Source organism: Diabrotica virgifera, chromosome 10 (genome assembly GCF_917563875.1).
Source record: "Diabrotica virgifera virgifera chromosome 10, PGI_DIABVI_V3a".
In the NCBI taxonomy this organism is placed as follows: domain Eukaryota; kingdom Metazoa; phylum Arthropoda; class Insecta; order Coleoptera; family Chrysomelidae; genus Diabrotica; species Diabrotica virgifera.
This window is the reverse complement of record NC_065452.1, coordinates 148,658,514-148,681,854: the sequence shown is the minus strand read 5'-3', so window position 1 is coordinate 148,681,854 and position 23,341 is coordinate 148,658,514. Positions and strand designations below refer to the sequence as shown.

The 23,341-nt window shown below is 31.7% G+C and overlaps 2 protein-coding genes across 2 annotated transcripts; both read right to left on the bottom strand.

Moving 5' to 3' along the window:
* Positions 1–4,115: 4,115 nt before the first annotated feature.
* LOC126893252 (uncharacterized) lies at positions 4,116–13,008 on the bottom strand. Its single transcript, XM_050663239.1, has 4 exons — positions 12,771–13,008; positions 12,233–12,429; positions 8,365–8,548; positions 4,116–7,880 (listed from the first exon to the last, which is right to left on the bottom strand). Exon 4 carries the CDS (start codon positions 7,737–7,739, stop codon positions 6,669–6,671), a length of 1,071 nt encoding a protein of 356 aa, XP_050519196.1. The 5' UTR covers positions 7,740–7,880; positions 8,365–8,548; positions 12,233–12,429; positions 12,771–13,008; the 3' UTR covers positions 4,116–6,668.
* LOC126893251 (uncharacterized) lies at positions 8,982–12,157 on the bottom strand. The gene is made up of 2 exons (XM_050663237.1): positions 11,883–12,157; positions 8,982–11,516 (listed from the first exon to the last, which is right to left on the bottom strand). Exon 2 carries the CDS (start codon positions 11,485–11,487, stop codon positions 9,103–9,105), a length of 2,385 nt encoding a protein of 794 aa, XP_050519194.1. The 5' UTR covers positions 11,488–11,516; positions 11,883–12,157; the 3' UTR covers positions 8,982–9,102.
* Positions 13,009–23,341: the final 10,333 nt, after the last annotated feature.

Below are 23,341 nucleotides of genomic sequence, written 5' to 3'. Positions count from 1 at the left end.
AATGTCAACTTTAAAGTGAACTTTAGTTAATGTTCACTTTTTGATTATGAAACCGGGCGATATTAGTTGCGTTCGCGGGTACAGTGGACAAATTGTCGCCGACAATTTCTAACCTCACTTAATATAAATAATACCATTAATAGATAAATATGCAAGGTATATTTACTTTTAATTAATATTAATAACTAATTATTAAATTATACTAGGTAAATATAGCTTGTATATTTATCTATTAACGATATTATTTATATCATTTTAAAGTGCGCATCCGTTTTGCTGCTAATTTGTCGCCGACAGGCACCCGCGAACGCACTTATTAAAGAAATACAACATAATATGTTTCGTTTAATTTGTATAAATGGATTATAAAGCGTTTTTATGAAGCACATTTGTTCGGAACTCACTGTAATAGGTCTGGATCCCGCGTATGAAAAAAAAGTTGATTAATAGCAAGCTGAAAATTTGTTAATAGCTTAAGGGTGTCTAGTCGGACAAACTTTGATATATGGGAACACGAACAGGGGAAGTTTTAATTGTGGAACAGGTTAAAAATTTGGAACGGCCAGACTACGAAAACGGCACATGTATTTTGTCCGACAGAACAGACTTAAACTCTCCGAACAGAGATTAAACTCTCATGCAAAAATCAGACTGCTATTTATCACCAAATGGGCGTTTTAATGAGTGGAACATGTAGAATATGTCAAATGACAGGAATTATGACAGGTGATAAATAGCAGTCTGAGTTTTGCATGAGAGTTTAATCTCTGTTCGGAGAGTTTAAGTTTGTTCTGTCGGACAAAATAAATGTGCCGTTTTCGTGGTCTGACCGTTCCAAATTTTTAACCTGTTCCACAATTAAAACTGCCCCTGTTCCAGTGTTCCCATATATCAAAGTTTATCCGACTAGACACCCTTAAGCTATTAACAAATTTTCAGCTTGCTATTAATCAACGTTTTTTTCATACGCGGGATCCAGACCTATAACTGTAATCGAACGAAGGTGATGACATTTTGGCATAAATTGGTAACATTTATTTGACAGTTGCTGTATTAACACTTTAGATTTGTTTTTATTCTTTACTCTAAGTATTTGTTTTATTATATTTATTGTTTTTATTATTTACTTTAAGGTAAGATTATAACTTAATTCTAGTTTTCTATTTCTAATGTTTTTAATTATTTAAATTAATTATTAATTTGTTTTGTTGTATAATCCAAGGTTGCAAAAATTATGTGATCTATTTGATTTAAAATAGATTCAGGATTTTTTTATACTTTGGCAACAATGTCAACTTAGATCTCTGACATAGATAATGACGTGGAACGGTAAGTAAATTAGACAAACTATATAAAAATAAAGCCCTAACACAAACAAGGAAACAACGTAACTTGCTTATAATAATGCTTGCTAACAAAGCAAACTTCTCTCTGTTGCAGGTATTTGGATCGAGATCGAAGATCCAAAGACATCCATAGGGCAGTAAAGTTTAAAGTATATACAACCAACAGAGACCCCCGTATCATGAAGCTTGCGGGGGGGGGCAGTATGTCAGGGGCCCCATCTTGTCGTCTATTACATGTAAAAATATGTCATTTTTATATTATTATACGCATACATTCGCAACGTTTTTTAAGCAGTAGATATAGTCTTGAAAATGAAGTCGTCCATCAAATAGATATGTATTAATAAAATTGTAGATATATTCGCTGATAGTAGTGCACGAAGAAAGTTGTTCCTCTCATCAATATCATCAACATATCCTCATCAATAAAACAGTGCATGAATACACTAAGGCCTATTTCATACTTTACGACTTCGGTCGTAACGACAGTTTGTCGTACATTCCATTAGTCCAATACAGCAATGTACGGAGTGTTTTACACAGAACGACCACGACTAACTGTCGTGCCGTTGCTCTTCGGCTGTCGTCCAATGTCACTGCAATGGACGACGGTCGTGTCGTGCCGTGCTATCAGTGAACCACACGCATAAATCAGTGCTTCCATACTTAACGACAGTCGTGTAGTACCAGTGAATCCAGTGGCACGTTCCTACATAATGGCAGACAATATAGATGGGGAATTTTTACCTACATAGATACAATACATAGGTAAGCATCTGGTTGGTATTATTTTATTGCGAGGACAAAAATTTCAGATTTAATAATATTTATGACTTTTTCAAAGTGCCGACGAATAGACCCTATTATAAAATGCATTATTATCAATGTACCCTATTATAAAAATTAAATCATAAATGTTTCATCGGGAATATCTAAAACTTCTTGTTAATATTTTAAAAATTCTTTTATAGCACAGTTTAGTGTCCAATGACATAAACGTAGGTATATATTCGTGTTTTATTAATGATTATTTAAATATGTATAGATATTAATATAATCGGTATATTAAATAATCTAAAATCAGCTTTTTAGATTAGACGGATCTTTTAAATATTGAAAGATGAAAATTGAGTCCTATAACAATAATTATTGTTCACTAATTGAATTGTATTTATTAACAGAATAGGTATATATTTTTTTATACAACAATATTTTACTACTGAACTGGGACAACAATCCTTAAAGCAAGCATTTAATTTAATAAGCTGGGATTACCAAAGATGATCAGGGCGAACAAAAACAAAATTTATTTAATTGAATGTTTTGAATTTTGATAACTTGTGTGAAAAAAAATTTGGAAGTACACCGCAAGAAAGGCTGAGAGAAATAAATGACATGGGGGAACAATTAAGAGGGATTTCAAGAGACGAACTGGTAGAAGCGATACGAAAATTAAAGGTAGGTAAAACTCCAGGGGAGGATGAAATTGCACCAGAAATGATCAAATATTTAAGAGAGAAAGGGAAAGACTGGCTGTGGACAATATGCAAAGATGCATCGAAGGGAGAAAAGGATCCCAAAAGATTGGGAAAACAATTTAATACTACCAATATGTAAGAAGGGCGAGGAAACTCTTTGTCACTGACATGCGAAAATAATTAAAAAATTTATTTTGGTCATTTCTTAAATCTCCAAAAAGTTTATGATATAAACTTACTTCTTCCCTTCTTCCATTGATTGGATGCACCCAATGTAGGCGATTACGTCGCTGTTATTTTTTACGGCGATAAATTAACTATAAAGAAAAAATTTTTGCCCGATTCATTCTACGCCTTGTGCTCTCTACGACAATAAGATAAATACTGTCGTAAAGTGTGAAAGTCCGATGAGCACGACAAACGGTCATACGACCGTTTGTCGTGACGACCAAAATCGTAAAGTATGAAAGAGATCGATGATCCAAAGACATCCATAGGGCAGTAAAGTTTAAAGTATCTATATACAACCATCAGAGGCGTAACAGAGGCCCCCGTAGCATGAAGCTTGCGGGGGGCCCCATCCTGTCGTCTAATACATGTAAAAATGTGTCGTTTTTATATTATTTTACGCATACACTCGCAACGTTTTTTTAAGCAGTAAGTTGGATTTATAGTTTGACGTAGCGTAGACGTATATAGACGCAACGGAGACGCACTGGAAAAAAACAACACCGAATTTTGTGTACTCGTGTTTATAAATGAACGCAAGCGCCTGACGGAACGTAAGAGAAACGTAACGGAATGGAAGCGTTCACCAACTTTCATCTTTTACAGTGCGTTTCTTACGTCTGGCCGCGTCTGGCCAATCAAAAGGAAAAATTTGTTTCTGTCACCCAAGACCCAAAGTGGACACGCCCCCCAAGCAGCAAGAGTCAGTCGAAGAGACGTCGAATGTATGTCACTACTCGACGTCGAAATACGTCGAAACAACGGTCGGTTCAACGTGAATTCGACGGCACAATGTCATAGTTGAAACGACGTCGACTTATGACGTCTAATCGACGACGAGATATACCTCACTGATAACGTTATATAGACGTACAATAGACGTTGGAAGTTATTTATCGCAGGTATAGTTTCTTTGAATGGCAGCTTTCAGTCGTCAATTGGATGTACATGCACTTCATTTTTAGCATTTTCAAGTTAAAAAATAAACAGGGCATGTGTCTTCCGATTAGCAACTGCTGCTCTAACAAACGTAACCTGTGTCAAATAGTAAAGAAATCAAAAACTCTGTCAAAACTTTTATTATATAAAATACAAAAAACTTTGTAAAATGACATATGGATATAAAATACAAGAAACTTTGTAAAGCAAATGGCAGGTAGGGTGGCTAAGATATACCTGGTGACGAGATCAGGTAACAGTGAATAACTTTTTTGTTTATAAACCGATTATTTTGAAATCACATAAATATTCAGCTTTTGGCGGTGCTTCAATTATTACTTCCGGTTTAACCGGAAATGAGATAATTTTTTTGTGACAATTTTGTTCTTCACAAAATTTCAAATCTAGTGATGTATCATACTTGACAATGTATCTTTTTGAAAATCTTGAATCGCATCCCCATGGCTATTTAAAAATATGTAATATTTGAATGGTCATAAATAAGTATTTTTTTTTTTAATAAATATAACTTTTTAATAATAATCTTTTTCATAAAATTTGCAAAATATTGATGTGTAAAACATACTTTTTTAAATAGTCAAAAAATTTAATTCATTAAAAATTTGAACATAATCGAGAATATTTTTATTTTTAAATTTTTTGACTATTTTTAAATAAAGATGTTACATTTTATACATCAACATCTTGCAAATTTTATACTTATCCTTAAAAACTTGTGTTTATATTAAAAAAAAATACTTACGACCATTCGAATATTGGAATTTTTATTTTTGTTTTGTTTTTCAAATATTTTTTTATCGAAATAAAATTTTAAAACAAATATTCGGCAGAACACAAGATAATTATTAATTTTTTTATATGCAAGCTAATTTTTCAAAATAATATGTTTAAATAGTCATGGCGGGATGTGATTCAAAGGAAATGACAACTTTAACAATTAGTCATCAATAATTTAAGGATGCGTTTACGTTAAAAATGGGATGAAAACGAAAAATGCAAACCATTTAAATTCCTTTCATAAATTCTTAACCAAAATACTTCATAGAATACCTATCTTACTTAGTCCATGTTGCAATAAAATATCGTTCTTAAAAATTACTTTGTAAAGATAGTTATTGCGCTTCAGTGAAATATCACCAAATTTCATCAAAGTATTTTTTGACAATGATATTTTAATTCAACATGGAAAAATATGCGAGGTAGGTATTCTATGAAGTATTTTGGTTAAGAATTTATGAAAGTAATTTAACAGTTTACAATTTTGATTTTCCCACCATTTTAAATTTAAATGCACCCTTAAAAACCATATGTTGCCACTTTACAATTTTGACAATATCTGATAGAAGACTTTAATTTATTACTATTTATTTAATTTATTTTAGATTCGAAAAAATAAAAATATACTTTTACATTGCTCATTTCTAAATGTTTGAAAGAATTTAATTTTTTTTCATAAATGGCCAAATGTCCCTCTCAAAAGTATACCCTCCTCCATTAAAAGTAAAATTTATTTTTGTAAAAGTCTGCTGAAGTTTGTTTTTTTCCATAATAATGCTAAAATATTTACTTTATAATAAAGGAAATGATAACCATTTACTGTTGTTGGGTGGATCAAGAGGGAATAACATACATTTTGTAATTATACTGTCGAGATTAAAAAGTTCCATATTTTGAAGTAGTTTACTTACGATGCAAATATTAAGTGATTTTGATTCAAAAGGGTAATTATAGAAAGATTCGTAAGATGTAAACTTTTGACCTATTAAAAAATATTCATTTTTAGCATTAACTATGTTATTAATTTTTATTACACAATATTGGTTGTTTAGACAATAACAGTTGACATTGGAATGTGCTTCTACAGTATACACAATATTATTATATTTAAGCTTATTATACTGTTTAGTAGAATTAAAAGATAAATGTAACAGTGGACCATTAAAATGTTGAATTTCACATTTCTCTGTGACACTATCATTAATTATGATATAGTATTAGCTTCTGTCAGGCGACAAAACAATTGTTCTAATGGTTTATTAGGTGATTTCACTGACTTTTTTATTTCATTTAAATAGTTTTCAAAAGGAAAAGCAGAAATCTGGTCCAATGGACCAAACAACCGAGCTTCTTCACTCAAGTGACACAATACATGAACATTATAAATTAAAAACTCTAATCCATACAGGTCTTTGGAATGGGTTATAAAGCAGTCCAGTAATTTTCTAGGAATATCACAACCAAAATTTGCTAAGTGCCTTTTAGATAACAGGATAGTAACAGAAGAATGCAATAGAAGAAAGTGTTCATACATAGCCTTATCAATATTTTTTAAAACTAGGACTCCTAAATAAAGCAAAAGAGTTCTAAATTCTGTTGCTTTAAAACGAGCTACCTCTGAAAGACTTCGAGGTTTTCTATTGAACTCTGAGACAACAAATTTTCCATAAAAAACTAAGTTTTCTGATATGTTTGTAACATCCCTACCACATAACCGAACACGCAAGTCACCACATATCCATGTGAGAAGAAGTTTTTTCATAACACCTAAGTATAAACAATGCATAGAGTCAATTGGAAATTTTGAAACCAATCCTATATTTAAGACTTCCAAAGGTGAAATTCCAGTATGATGATTCTGATCAGATTTTAGCAAAAATTACTGATCCGATCTCCTTGGTGCCAAAATGTTATTAAAAATCATCCTATGTTTAAAGTAGTCTCCTTCTTCAGTACATTTATCACACCCTGAATAACCGTTGTGCGATTTTATACATTTTATAAAGGCTCGAGCTGGAGCATCACAAATGAAACTATGAACATGTATCCTATATTCTTTATCTTTAAAGGTTAGACCATTCTCCAGTAAAAATTTAAGATCATTAATAAAGTCATTCAAATAATCAGCCAGTGGGCTAGGTTTAGAATTTCCACAAAAAACACCTATAGCGAATGTTTTCACTTTTATACTGCTATTTACAATTAAACCCAAGATAGGCCAAAACTGCACTGAAGAGCTTTTAAAAAGAGGTAAACCATCAATATTAAAAGATATTAGAATATCGTTTGAAATTATTGAATCATTTGTAGAAATATAGAATTTAAGATAATTTTCCAATCCAAAATGAACATAACTGCCTGAAGTTAGTTCTTTTTTTAAGGTAATAGTAGTTGGTGTGTTCAAAAGAGTCTTAGAACTCAGAGGTAATTCTGGATGAACTGGAACTAACACATGAAGAAGATCAGTTACTGTACTATGAGTGACTTTGTTACGAATTGCCCATCTCTTTAGTTCACCATGTAAGTCGTAAGAGTTTTTTTGAAATTTATTGGAGTTACTTGCATTATCTAAACAACTTATTAACTCTAAATCCATTTCAAAGTCAGATTCTATGCTCCTGTCATTTTCAATTTCACTAATATTATTACTATTAATTAAATTTTCAGAACTAACTTTAGAGTTGGTGACATCAGTACTAGAAATTATATTAACGGAATCACTATCTACTACTGTTTTACTAACAAGTGAAGAAGTCTGATTTAAATTACTTCTAGTGACATCAGTACTAGAAATTATATTAACGGTATCACTATGTACTACTGTTTTACTAACAAGGGAAGAAGCCTGATTTAAATTACTATTAAGACCTTCAATCGTATTTTTAAGTTCCTTAGCCACCCTCCTACACATTTGGCGTTCACCTACAGATTCTTTATAAAACCTTTGCATGTTTAATCAAATAAAAAACTAAAATTAAAACAATTCCAAATTAGTAATTTTTCTTGTTACGGTTAGGAGCATGTTTTAACCAGCGCTTAATAGCGTTCTCAACTTCATGAGTTGTAAAGTCAGTTCCTTGTTTTACTGCATCTATAATAAAAATAAAATTCAGTGTATCAAAAAATATACAATATATGGGTTGTTTCATTCAGAAACATAATTACACAATACGGACTAAAACTGTTTGTACTAAAAATGAGTTTTTTCACTCTGCAAATAATATTACAACCCATTCACATAAAATATAATTTCTTAACTTTTCTTTTAAATCTGGGTTTGGAAATTTAAAAAGATTAAGACCAAAAAAGATTAAAAAACAATATACAAGGCAGTTGGAAAGAAAAAACTGGGCAAAATAGATAAAATGCCCTATACCTCAAGTTATTAAAGGAGTACAACCCATTAAATATGAACCTTCTGCAAAACACCTAGGCATGCCCTATCTGTAGTTAAAGTATGTCTATTTTAGAATGAAACACCCCGTATAAACACCTTTCCTTATTTTCTTCACAATCCGTGTTTACAATCGAAGCAAGTTAATAAAAAACAAAAAAATTGAAACCACAAGACTCACCTAGAACCACTTTGTTTAAGCGCAGTTAATTAAATGGTCGCTTATTTGATACTCTGTCATGCCGCCAGTTGTTACCGAAGTAATTAAAATGCTTCGCAATATTATCTGTCAAAAGAGATCTTAATATCCTATTATTCTTCTGGGTAACATCTTTCAGGTTTGAAATTGAGGCGCAGTTTGATTTCTAAAAAAATATAAATTAAAAAAAAGTTATTTTACATTTAGGTGCAACTAATTTCTTTTAATTTATACAAAGAAAGTTTAATAAGGGAATAGGGTAGACTACCCAGTGATTGGCCGGTCACATTTCTATTAAGGGATTAAATCATAGAATTATGTAATAAATGTTTATCATTAGGAATATTACGTTCCTCCCTATAAAAAATCAGTTGTAGGTTATACAAAACCAAACATTTCTAGTCTAGATTCAAATTTAAGTTCCAAAAAATCTTGTGTAATACCTTTCTGTCAAAAACTAGTTATTGGCATGGCTTCTCCAGTAATTAGCCACTAATTTGTCAGTTATTGGCCAGGACGGATTATGAAACTTCTAGTGATTAGCCACCACCAATCAGTTATTGGCCGAAAAAGATAATCAAAAAAGAAACAGGTTTAGGTACTAATTAAAATATGTAGTATTTATTCACAGTAAAAAATAGTACACAAAATCAAAATAATTCCCTATTAATATAACTCCCTTTTAATATAAAAGTAAAAAATGATACATAAGTATAAGACTTAATTAATTTTATGTTGGTTTTTTAGACATATATTGCAGCTAAATGTTTGTGAATTTGATTTATGCATATTAAGTCTATTTATGCAAGAAATGTGGTAGGCCCTTCGGCAAAAGTTACATTTAATTCCAAGATTTTGCTCTTTAAAATTATAAGTACACGAGAAGCAAAGACCCTCAGTCAGCTTAGGATTTTTAAATAACGAATTATTCTTGTAGGTTTCCATTACCTCATCGGTAAATAAACTCTTTTTTACCTTCTCTATTGCAATATTTTTCAAATCACATTTTTTGTTATCTTGAAAAGACGAGGAAGATGGTATATCTGACAAAAATTTATCAAGAAGCCAATTGTCTTCACATGTATTAAAAGAATCCTTCTCTGGTAAGATAGGTTGCTCGGTAAGTTTGTTCAACATTTTAGGCTTATCATCATCTTTTATTTCTCGGTTTATACTTTTCTCTGTTTTTTTACTTTGTGTTTTTTCTTTCTTGGCAGTTTTTAAACTTTTAACCTTCTTGGAAATTTTGCTTACTGTAACAGCCTTCTTTTCCAAACGTTGTCTTTTTCTCTCCTCCTTTTCTGCAGCAATCTTTTTTTTAGATTCCTCCTCCTCAGCTTTTCTTTTAATCCACTGGGTAGATGTAATTGCATATGTTATTTTTTCGGTGTTTCTGTTTCCTTTTCGTTTAGGTGTCTTTGCAAACTGCAAAGTCTCATTCAGATTTGGAGGTCTTTGTTCGTTTGTGTTTTCATTATTATTAGGCCTTGATAGTTCAATTTGCTCCGTGCCTGTATGTTCAGGGGGCATATCTTGGACATTAATAATTTGAATATTTTCATCCAGCAGCCCATCTAATATTTGATCGTGACTTACAATTAATACAGGAATCTCATTAATGTTGAAATCGGAAGGTTCAGGCTCTTCTGTATGGACAGTGCTATCGGTAGGCATATTTAAAGTTTGCTGTTCCACCGGAATCACTTCTATGGCCTGAGGAATGTGTTTAAAACTTTTCCATAACTTAAACAACAGTGGTTGTTCATTTTCTGTGACATCCTTATAATCATTGTTAAATTCTTGAATAATGCGATTTCCTACTATGCGAGAGAAATCTTTGTAACTTAAAAATGTGTTACTTAGATTTTCTGACTTTGTTTCGGATTCAACTGTCAATATTTTTTGTCCTCCAAGACACTTGGAATAATCTAAAGCGTTTGGATTCCAAGGGTATAGTCCGCAAGCCTTGAATCCACTTTTTATTGTTTCTGACTTTCCAGTTTGTTCCACGGCAATTTTCAGAACATTTGCAAAATGCTCTTTTGATAATGTCTCTGAATGATGATCTCGTCTCCATTGTATAACAGCCTTTTTCCATCCACTTTTGATAGGCTTGAAAGCTGACACATCTGCCGGTTGAAGAAGTCTCGTAGAGTTAGGATATAGACATATTAAAACAATATTTAGTTTTTTACATAAGATACTAAGGTTGTACGTCATGTGTGTTCGATGACCGTCTAAAAACAAAATGACCGGAAAAGACGTATTCACCTTTTTTAAATGCGGATAAAGTATGTTTTCAATATAATCACACATTAATTCTGCTTTCATCCAGCCCGTATCAGAAAGGCCAATGCCCCATTCACCAGGAACAGACTTGGCGATATTCGCAGGAAGCCGTTTATATGGATACACGACCATCGGTGGTGTTATTCCTCCAGATGCTGTAAAAGTAAACATCACAGTGATGTTAGATTTAGACGATGCATGTTCTACTTCATAAACATTTGATGCCCCCCTAGGCGCTAGAACTTTACTGTTTTTCGGGCACAGATTAAAACATGTCTCATCTGCATTCAGAATACGATCGGGGTACTGTAACACTTCCGTAAGTCCTTTTTCTATGAAAAAACTTTCAACTTCAAAAAACCATTTTCGTATGTCACTTTCCGAAACATTTGCGCTAGCCGCGGTTACAGCTTCTGTTGTACGCAAAGAAATCTCGGGATTTCTTCGTAGGAAAGCTTTGTACCAAGTTTCGCCAGGACGATTGTTAATAAAAGGATTATCTCTGGGATTACTATCAAGAAACTGCTTAACTGATTCCTGCACATCTTCCTTTCGACGTGGAAACCCTTTCCTATGATTTTCGAAAATCCAGTTCACCAAAATTTTTTCTTCTTCTGGTAGAAGAACTGGATTAGGTCCTAAATTTGGTTTCGTAAATTTTTTACTTTTTCGAAATTGTAGGGTTGCCCTTGGAATTTTATAGCGCCTTGAAACTTCTCGTAATGAAAACCCGTTGTTTATTTCATCTAGGGCAGTTTGAAGCTCTTCTTCTGTATACTTTTTTTGATATTTCTCTCCGTCAATAATTTTAGGCATTGTTCCAAAAAAGTTCAGTTCAATATTACCTGCAAATTTGTAAAAATCAGTTATTGGCCCTGTGTAACATCAGTTATTGGCCCCCGGCCAATAACTGATTTTAATGATTTGTTTGTAGCATATAGACTAGCAATAGAGTTAATACGCCAAAAGAGTTCAAAATCATTTATAGAAAATATAATTTCGTCGAGATATTTAAAATTCAGTTATTGGCCATCAGGCCAATCACTAATGTAGTATGTGTTTTATAATCTAGAGATTGGCCGTCATTTATTTTCTTAAATTTACTAGTTATAACATAAAAAAATTATTTAATTAGCCACCAATTACGTAACTAACACAATCAAAGTAAGAAAATCAGGGTTTTAAAGAAAATAAACTGCACAAACACTTACCAAAATGTAGTCGCCCTTAGCAAATACTTTAGAAATCTAACTAATACTACACATGACTGAGAGACCTGTTAACAACGAGTTGTAGCACGCAAATGGCAGACTGTTTAACAACGAAATTTTATGGAAGTGGCCTTGAATGTTGGAAGACGAATTTGATACTGGTATTTAGTATTAGTTGTACAGTGGTGCCTTGTTTTTAAAAGTTTTTTAATGGGGGCCAATGACTAACACAAATATTAAATATGGCCAATCACTGGGTATTCTACCCTAATTTTCTATTATAAACAAATCAGCAAAAAATTTAAATTTTCTTAATTTCTACAATTGGGTACAAGATGTATACAACTTACAAAAGTGTTGAAGTTCTCTTCTTCTGCCAAACATATTTCTAGTTCTTCCAGGTCTTGTAAGGATTCTATTGGCAATTTTATTTTGAAGTCATCAGGTAAATCTGAATTTTTAAATGGTTTTGATTTCTCCAAAATATTTAGAATTTTTCTGTTCTGTTCCTTAATTGTTAATATATGTTTAAGTAGAACCTTCAATCCTAGAAACAAAACATATTTACAACACATTGAATAAAGTACAGAAGGTTTTCCATTAGTTTTTTGCAATTATTCATTGATACTTATAAGGAATGCATGCTAACATTGTGTACCTATATCGTTGGTTGTACCTATGCCCATAAAAAATTGTAAGTTTGGGTAAAACACAATTTGACCATTTACATTAATAGTATCAGTAATAACTATAAAAATTAGATGATTTGTTACACTATTGGAAGCTTTTTCAAGTCAATTTTTACTGTGTGCTTTAAACCAACAATATTTTTGGCAAATCAATAAGGTAGTGTTGTGCAAAATTACTCCCATAAATAAAAGAACTTACCATTTGTATCCTGAAGACTATTATCAAAATTTAGAGACTCGTTCAGAGTCGGTGTTTGTATTTCAGTTGCTTCTTGCCTACCAAAAGACGATGAAATAAGAAATAATCCAAATATAAACTAATTTAATAAACGAGGAGCCAATGGATGGAAAAAAGCGAACTCCTTGAACACGATGGAAAAACAGGAAAACGTAAACTAACAGAAGACGGCATACACCACCATAACCAACAAAGCCATTTTGTTTGATTTGACATTTGACTGTCAAAAACGTCAATTGTCATCCAAAATACACAGATAGCGGCAAGACTTTTTTTAGCCAATCACTACATAGTATTTCAAAGTAATAATAATTTGATTGGTTAAAAAAATGAACTCGATATTTTGTGGACAGGACCTTTTTCGCCATTATGACAACTCAATGAGAAAGTTTCGCGCAAAATTTGAATTTATTTAATGATAAGTTTTTTGAAGATCGATGAGTGAAATCATTGTTATAGGTACTAATATTAAATTTATAGGTCTAACGATTAAAATAATGTTGTTTTGCTTTGTACCTCTGATGTTTTACTGTGTTTTTACTTTGAACTAAACTTTAGAATTGACGCGCGAAGTATTGGTACATTATAGAGTACCTACGCATTCGTTTGTCTAATGTCTATTTTCAGTTTGATTTATAGATATTTCTATATCAAATAACTATAATATTGATGGTTACTTTCATAACGTCTTTTCAACGTTCATTTTTGGTCGATAAATTCTACCGCCCTACAATCGACGTTAAATCAACGTCTATATTATGATGTCGAAAAGACGTCTACAAATCGACACCTAATCGATGTCGTTTTAAGGTCAATCGACGTCAAGGTCTACAAATGACTTAGTATCGACGTATATTCGACTAACTCTTGCTGCTTGGGCCTCATCAAATTTTGTAAAGAAGTTGTTTATCAATCAACATATTCGAATTTTGTTCATTATTTGTTAATACAATGGATTTTAAGTTATTAATTTAATAAAAATATATCATAGTCATTTTAATATTTCAGATAAATATGAGTTGTTTATTAGCCTAATTCGGGGTTATCCACACATATTATACGATAGGCAAATCCAATAAACATTTTAAAGACCAGGAAATGAAACAAAATAGTTGGAAATCCCACGGCATGCGGCACCAAAGGAGCATACCTTCGTTTATTTCCTAATCCATGTAACACACAAAACAGATAAATATTATAATAAATAATAGTATATAAGTATAAATAAATAAACACAAAGTTTGTTTACTGTCTATAATTTATAGGCTATGTTGTTGAATTAAAATTAAGTCATGGTTTACTCTTTCTACTCATGCGCAAAAATTCCGCTACGTCGATTTATAAATTGGCATATTATTTTCTTACGTCTCCAGTCCGTTTCTTCCGTCTCCGTTGCGTCTACGTCTACGCTACGTCAAACTATAAATCCAACTGTAGATATAATATTGAAACTGAAGTCGTCCATCAGATATATTAATATGTATGAATAAAATTGTAGATATATTCGCTGATAGTAGTGCACTAATAAAGTTGTTCCTCTCATCAATAATACTATCAACATATCCTCATCAATAAAACAGTGCATGAATACACTAATAGCACAGTAAAGACCAGGGCCGGATTTAAGGCAGTGGGGGCCCCTGTAGTGCAGAATTGGTGTGGGGGCCCTACCTCCTACCATTAAAAAATGTTGATCTACTTTTATAAATATAATTTTAAATCATAAAAAGTACACGAGCTGTAACTTGTTACAGTAATATGTTCAAAATAATAGTAAGATGTATGGTTAAAGTCCGGGAACTTTTCGAGATATTTTAATTGAAAATTTCTTGATTATGTGGGACATATCTAGTTGCATTAAGACATCGTGACCAATGCTCATTGTAGAGAAATGATTCAGACACTCTTGGCGCATCATAGACCGAAGTCGATTTTTAATTAACTTAATGATCTCTAACCACTGCAGTTATTTCGCATCAGAACTAAATATAAACAAAGTGTCACCTCAACATTTGGAAAAGCATCATTCATATTCTTTTCTTTTAGCAATTGGTACATTTGAAGTTCTTGGCTTATATTTCAGTTAATACGTTTTGATCCATCGGATGTACAATTTCCTCACATATGGTTGATTAAAGATAGTTAACATGCCCGCTTCCAGGATTTGAATATTTTTTAAAATATGGTGCTTCAAAAATTGATCATATTCAGCTAATAACTGGAGTATTTCCAATTAATTTTCATTTTGTGATGAACTCGACAACTTATTTTCGCTGCGAAATGCTAAATCTCGTTCACAAATAAACTTTATAACACTAAAATTAGTCTTTGAGTATTTTAAAATAATTCTTTATTGCTTCGACCTGTTTTGCTATTTCAGTATCAATACGCCGAATTCTTTCGTGTGCTTTAGACATTTCGTGATCCATAAGCCTACTATCTGCATGTTTCCAATCACAAAATCCTCTGTGACTAAAATGTGTACGAACACTAGATAACAATTTACAAACGAAGCAATACACTCACCCGCCCTAATAACACAAAACATTCCATGAATGTTCCTAGAATGTACTCACAGGACATTCCAAACATTCCTGGAATGTCCCCAAATGCACACGAATGTCCCTGGAAAGTCCCTGGAATGTGCTGTGTCAGCATTTTAAATATTCTTAGAATGTTCTGTTGGAACATTCCATGAATGTCTACGAATGTTCTTTGGACATTCACAGTATATGTTTTAGACTGAATGTCTTGTTGGAACATTCCATGAATGTTCTTTGGACATTCACAGTATATTTTTTAGACTGAATGTCTTGTTGGGACATTCCATGAATGTTGGAACATTCCATGAATGTTCTTTGGACATTCACAGTATATTTTTTAGACTAAATGTCTTGTTGGAACATTCCATGAATGTCTACGAACGTTCTTTGAACATTCACAGTATATTTTTTAGACATTCTCTGAAATATATCGTCAGTGCTGTGACAATACCTCCTATATCTTTTTTCATGAGGTTTGCAGGAGACGAAAAACATTTTTTAAGGTCACCTCCTGTTTGCATACGTAAGTTCTGGCTTGTTTTGTAGTAAATAGATAGTTAAATTTACTGCAAAACAAGTCAAAAAATATATGAAAACAGGAGGTGGCCCAAACAAGTTTTTAGTCTATCTTACAAATCTCATGAAAAAACAGATAGGAGGTATTGTCACATCACTGACGATATGTGGCCATACCAAATAATGCATCCTTGATAAATATAAACATTTTTATTGCAAAAAATCTTTTCATACATTTTTTTAATGTAATTTACTGATATTCCTATAAAAAAATGTGTCACATTTGCTTTGTAAACCTTTCTTTTGCCTTTCATAGCCACATATTCCATGTCCTTCCTGGTTTTTTGTAGACCACTTCTCTCAGCTGATTCTAAAAGAAAATAAAATAAATGGTAATTTTTCTATCCTTTACAATTAACAATCAGAAGAAATATTTACAGGTAATAATATGCATATAATAATAATAATAAAATAAATAATAAATTAAATAATATTTAAATAAATAATAAATAATATTTAATAAAGAAAATAATAAAACATTTTGTATTTTGACAACGACGTCCGATGTGGAAGTAGAAACCATAATAAAGTTATTTTTTCAAGTAAATTCTGGCTTATTTCCCCATTAAAATAGTTATCATAATTACAAAAATGCCACAAAGAAATAGCTTTTTCACAAACTAATAAGTATTTTGTTTTATTATATTTATTGTTTTTATTATTTACTTTAACTTAAGATTATAACTTAATTCTTGTTTTCTATTTCTGATGTTTTTATTTATTTGCATTCAATATTAATCTGTTTTCTTGTATAATCTACTTCGCAATAATTATGTGATATATTGGACTTAAAATGAATTCAAAAATTTTTTGTAATTGGGCAACAATGTCAACTTAGATCTCTGATGTAGATAATGAAGAACAACGGTATCTACAGTTGGAAAAATGAAAGAATAGGGCTTTTCATCAATTGTCATTTGTTTCGAGCTTCTGTCATGTGTCACATAATATTAATATATCTACGTCATATGTCTTTGGTTTGTATCTATTATTGTATATACCAATAACGTATGTCGTAGATATATTAATATTATGTGACACATGACAAAAGCTCGAAACAAATGACTGTGAATGAAAAGCCCTATACCCATGAACGATCACATCAATCACTTATTTTGTATTTGCTATCTTTTTCTATTTTAGAACAAATAGAAAATGATATAAAAACATTAAAAATAAAAAACTGGAGAAAAAAAGCACGAAACAGATCAGAGTGGAGAAGAATCCTGGAACAGGCCAAGACCCAGAAAGGGCTGTCGAGCCAATGATGATGATGATCTTTTTCTATAGGTAACAAACGTTTGTGATTTATAGAAAAAGACAGCAAATAGGGCTTTTCATCAACTGTCATTTGTTTCGAGCTTCTGTCATGTGTCACATAATATTAATATATCTACGTCATATGTCTTTGGTTTGTATCATTGGTATATGCCAATAACTTATGACGTAGATATAGTAATATTGTGTGACACATGACAGAAGCTCGAAACAAATGACTGTGAATGAAAAGCCCTATACAAAATAAGTGATTGATGTGATCGTTCATGGTTATAGGGTTTTTCATTCAGTCATTTGTTTCGAGCTTCTGTCATGTGTCACATAATATTAATATATCTACGTCATATGTTATTGATATAATCAATGATACAAACCAAAGATGTATGACGTAGATATATTAATATATGTGACACATGACAGAAGCTCGAAACAAATGACAATGAACAAAGCCCTATATTGCTTTTCATCGATTGTCATTTGTTTCGAGCTTCTGTCATATGTTATATAATCTGTGTATAATATTAATATAACAAGGATTATACGACATATGACAGTAGCTCGAAACAAATGACTGTAAATGAAAAGCCCTATTCTTTAATTTTTCCAACTGTATATTATTAATTGGGTTAAGCATATTACCTGTGTGATATAAGCTATTGGAACAGCACAGTCTCTCAAACGGTTGAAAGTGAAGTTCTGTCAATATCTTTTTCTAAAAAATTTTTTGAACATACTGCTCTATTAACAAATCTGATCAATACTTCATGCCTTCTTCGCAGGATCTTCTGGAAAGCTAAAAATACAAAATATATGCATTACTGAGCATTATTAACAAATTTTAGTTTTAAATAAAAAATATGATTAATGAACTCACAAAATATTATAAAAAGCAGCTTAGAAATTGTTTATTAGTATAGTCGTTTCCCTAGCCACAACTGGCTAGTGATTTTAGTAGGTAATTTTTTTGTTTTTGGCCATTTTTGCCAAAATTACTAACTATTTAGTTATTTTTTTGCCAATTTTACCAAATTGTCAAAATTATTTACTAAAATCACTAGCCAGTTGTGTCTGAGACTAAGTTTAGCGAACCGACTGTACTATTCATACTGTGTATTCATTAGTTGGTACTATTATAGTGTGTGGTCTACCATCCTGTTTATAAACGCATACATTAGCAAAAACGCAAAAAAAATTTTAATTTTACAAATAATCCGTTTGTTATTATCTCTATTTATTTACTATTTTAGTTAGGAATAAGCAAGTTTGTGGCTTATTCGCAATTATTAAAATAATAAATGGATATTTTCTGAAATAGGGGCATGCCTTTGTTTACATATTTGCATATACTAACCTTTGAAACATTATTCCTGCAGATTTTTTATCTACATTGCTTCTGCTACTCCAACTGATTTTATGCACTATATTAATAATACTATTAAAGTTATTATAAAAGTATCCGAATTAAAAAATATTCTTAAAAAGCACAAATAAAAACAAACAACGATCACGCACGGCAAGGTGGCCATAGATCATAGATTAATAATATAGTATTACCGGATAGATAGGCAACTCACTGTAAAAATTTGGTTCCTTTCGCCACTTGCGACCGTAGTGTTAACTAATCACCATTTGGCGGGAAATTTAAATGGACAAGCATTAATTTCATCCGTTCAGCGCCTCTTGCGGGCCCTTTCGTTACTAATTAAAATATCTTCTTATAATCTCACCTATATTATTAAAATAAAATACCAGAACTTACTAAGCTTGTTAAAGTATTTTATTTAAATAATATCTAAGTAATACTCATAAATTATTCGGAATTCCCAAGTTACAAAAATATGTTATTTTTGCTGTCAAATTTAGTAAGGAAAAGGGATATAAAAAAAGTTATGACAATGTTTTTCTAAATATAGGTACGTGTATTTATTTGTTGTTTCAGATAAAACAGTTATAAACTAATTACTATTTACCTATCTATGCATTTTTCTAACTTTTCTATGATTTGTACACAACGGTACACAACAATAATAAATCATGTTCAGTTTTTTTATTAACACAACACAAAAGTTCTTTCGTTTCGTAACTAAAAGAAAACTACACTTTATCAACGAAGGATAAGGAACCAACTTAAATTGAAATTACTAAGAACAAATCGTTAAAGGTAATACAATAAAAAATAAAAACTGTAAACTAATGGAAAATTTTTTCCACTAACTGTCATTACTTTTGACAGAATTGACATTGCCGAGTTAAGCCTCGTTTGATTATTTTATTTATGACATTCAGATATGGCGTTAACATAAATGATTGGTTAAAGTCTTCGTGAGCGAGATAGACTGTCATTTCTCTTTATTAGCTGACGGTAGTGAAAGTGATGGGGGAAATTCCCCAGTTTGTTCATATAAGATTCCGGGGCATGGCCATAGATTAATAATATAGTATTACCGGATAGATAGGCAACTCACTGTAAAAATTTGGTTCCTTTCGCCACTTGCGACCGTAGTGTTAACTAATCACCATTTGGCGGGAAATTTAAATGGACAAGCATTAATTTCATCCGTTCAGCGCCTCTTGCGGGCCCTTTCGTTACTAATTAAAATATCTTCTTATAATCTCACCTATATTATTAAAATAAAATACCAGAACTTACTAAGCTTGTTAAAGTATTTTATTTAAATAATATCTAAGTAATACTCATAAATTATTCGGAATTCCCAAGTTACAAAAATATGTTATTTTTGCTGTAAAATTTAGTAAGGAAAAGGGATATAAAAAAAGTTATGACAATGTTTTTCTAAATATAGGTACGTGTATTTATTTGTTGTTTCAGATAAAACAGTTATAAACTAATTACTATTTACCTATCTATGCATTTTTCTAACTTTTCTATGATTTGTACACAACGGTACACAACAATAATAAACTATGTTCAGTTTTTTTATTAACACAACACAAAAGTTCTTTCGTTTCGTAACTAAAACAAAACTACACTTTATCAACGAAGGATAAGGAACCAACTTAAAAGGTTCGTTCCAAGACGACACATTTGTACGATCCCTTGAACCGCCACGAAATCAATTGGACTGTTTTAATGCGCAGAATCGCCCTTGAACGGTTTTCTTTCGATCTCGATCCGATTACCGGTACGGGCGGTACGTAACCCTCTTGGAACGAATTGGTGTACCATTTCAAGTTCGAGTTGCGCCTGAACCATTTTCAGTACGAGTACCACTGTACCACTAGTAGTTTGCTAGATGGTTAGAAATTAATATTTCTAATGTCCACTTTACATCAACAATAAATTGACAAAGTTATTCAATACCAAATTTGACGAGTACAAAATGTATGGTTTGTAAAAGAAAGTGAAATAATTTGATGAAATAGAACAATTGGATATGTTTTATTTTGTCAATTTTCTTTTTATTCACGGCAAGATTGGATGTAGAATTGTGTTTTGTATAAGCCAAATTTGACCGTGAATAACTTTGTCAATTTCTTGTTCAATTTATTGTTGATGTAAAGTGGACTTAATATGTTCATTAAACATCACTTCAGCTTCAAAACCTTCCCCAGAATCGATATCTGACATTAAATCGTTGTCTTCTATGAAAAAAGAAAATAATAAATTATCCATTTTTATAAGATTAATTTGAAAAAAAAAGAATTAATAATTATTTAAACGGAAATCAAGATTCACAGGTACTAATAGCGTAAATTGTGGATTATTCTATTATTGAATCATCAGCTGATCTCCTAGCAGTGACCAGTGACCAGTAAAAATGAAAACAATCCTAACTGCGCAAGTCAGTACAAATAGTTTCTGCTTGAAGGCATGTATCAAAAGGGCCGTTCAGTTACCGATTTCGAAGCGGTACATGGATCGCTTGGAACAACACGGTGTACGATACCAATCATCGTTCATGTTCGCTTGGAACGCATTTTTTATAATGCGCATGACGAGGGCAGTACGAAGGACGGTTTTCATGTCACTTGGAACGCGCCTTTTATCAACGAAGGATAAGGAACCAACTTAAATTGAAATTACTAAGAACAAATCGTTAAAGGTAATACAATAAAAAATAAAAACTGTAAACTAATGGAAAATTTTTTCCACTAACTGTCATTACTTTTGACAGAATTGACATTGCCGAGTTAAGCCTCGTTTGATTATTTTATTTATGACATTCAGATATGGCGTTAACATAAATGATTGGTTAAAGTCTTCGTGAGCGAGATAGGCTGTCATTTCTCTTTATTAGCTGACGGTAGTGAAAGTGATGGGGGAAATTCCCCAGTTTGTTCATATAAGATTCCGGGGCATGAAGGTGGCCATGTGGCCAAGGCCAAGATGCATGTCAAGATGGCCGAAGCACCGAAGTCTGAAGTGAGGTCATTGGTCGTTTTTAGTCACGTGATGCCCTCTCTAAGCACCATGCACAAATACATGCGCCGTGAATTTGAAAATGAACATATAGGAACATTGGTAGTATGTTCACAGAATGTCTTATGGTAACATTCCACGAATAATTTAATCAGATGTTCACCGAATGTTCCCTAAATGTCCAGGACATTCAAATATTGATAGAACTTTGGTAGTACATTCCTGGAATGTTGTGTGTTGTTAGGGCGGTGGAAGGTTAAAACCATGAACATTTATATTATCACTCCTACCCTCCTTAATTTTATACTTGTCATACATTGTCGAGTTCCTTTATCTCCTGTCAATATCTATTTAAATGAACCTCTTATGTTTGGGACTGCCCCCCCTTAAATCCGGCTCTGTAAATGACCGTTTTGGAGGCGCGTCACGACGCGCGACGGATTTGCTTGACAATTTGGATTTGGGTTCCACTTACCCTCCACTTGGGGGGTGAACTACTTGTAGGTGAAAAACATACGTTTAAAATAAGTCCGGAAATGGATAAATTGACTGACTAATGCAACTTTTGTTCAATATTTTTCGAGTTTAATAATACGCATAATAGAGATACTAAATTGGAAATACATACATGAAAATATAAAAAACGAAAGATGTGACAGTAGTCGCAGAAACCGTGTTATTTCTAATTCTTTGGCAGTTGTTTATCTCAGATAACAAAATTATATGTGTACGATGTGTAGTATAACTCGTGGGTACTAATAATTATCATTGTGTGTTCTATGAAGTTCTATGCCGTACCATAGCCACCTTTACTTAACAAGCCATGAAGTTGAAACTTGGCAACATCTATTGGTAGACCGATTAATTCTGACAGTTCTCTTTGTTTTTAAATAATTTTCACTGTATTTACAGAGAAACTGAAATATTTTACAATATTTCGTGCTCCAAATTATAAAGAACATTAAAAGGTATGTTATTAAGATGATTTTAGTTTAATATAATATATTTTTATATAAACTTGCGGACATATAGAAATCCGTCCACTTAAAAATTTTGTCATTTTTAATGTCTTATGTTTCCTAAACCTGTTGGCAGATTTAAGTGATTTTTTTAATATGTTACAGCCTAATTCTTTAACAATACCGCTGTAATAATATTGTTGCTAACCAGTTAAATTTTTATGGTGTACAGGGCATTTATAAAATACTGAAATTAAAACCCAACTAATAGCCTCCGGTTTCCTTAACATTCTGTTTTTTTGATTAATTCGCTTATGTTTAACAACTAGATTGGTTCTTTATCAATTCAGGATGTTTCTAAATAAGTGCGACAAAACTTTAAGGGAAAAGGAACAAAATGCAAAATTTTGACGCCTGTATTTTAAATGTAATAATTTTTTTCGAATTCCGAGAAAACTAATAAGTATTTTTGAAAAATTTAAACGCAAAATAAAAGACTACTTTATTACCGAGGGCCAAAAGTCCCTTAGAATGAATAAAAAGGTTTTTTTAATGACATATTTGAAACTAAAAATCATACCAAATTTTCTTAGTTTTTCACCCCTGTAACTTATTAAAATAAACATAGAAGTTTTCAGGGACTTTGGGCCCTCGGTCCTAACGTAATCTTTCACTCTGCGTTTATATTTTTGAAAAATACTTATTAGTTTTCTTAGGATTCGAAAAAAAAATAATCGCGTTTATATTCTTGTTATTGGTTTTTTTTGTATAATAAACGTTACTTACAAGGAATTA

Bases quoted from the DNA above. Each gene is read 5' to 3' on its own strand.
- LOC126893252 (XM_050663239.1), bottom strand. From the start codon at position 7,739: ATGCAAAGGTTTTATAAAGAATCTGTAGGTGAACGCCAAATGTGTAGG.
- LOC126893251 (XM_050663237.1), bottom strand. From the start codon at position 11,487: ATGCCTAAAATTATTGACGGAGAGAAATATCAAAAAAAGTATACAGAA.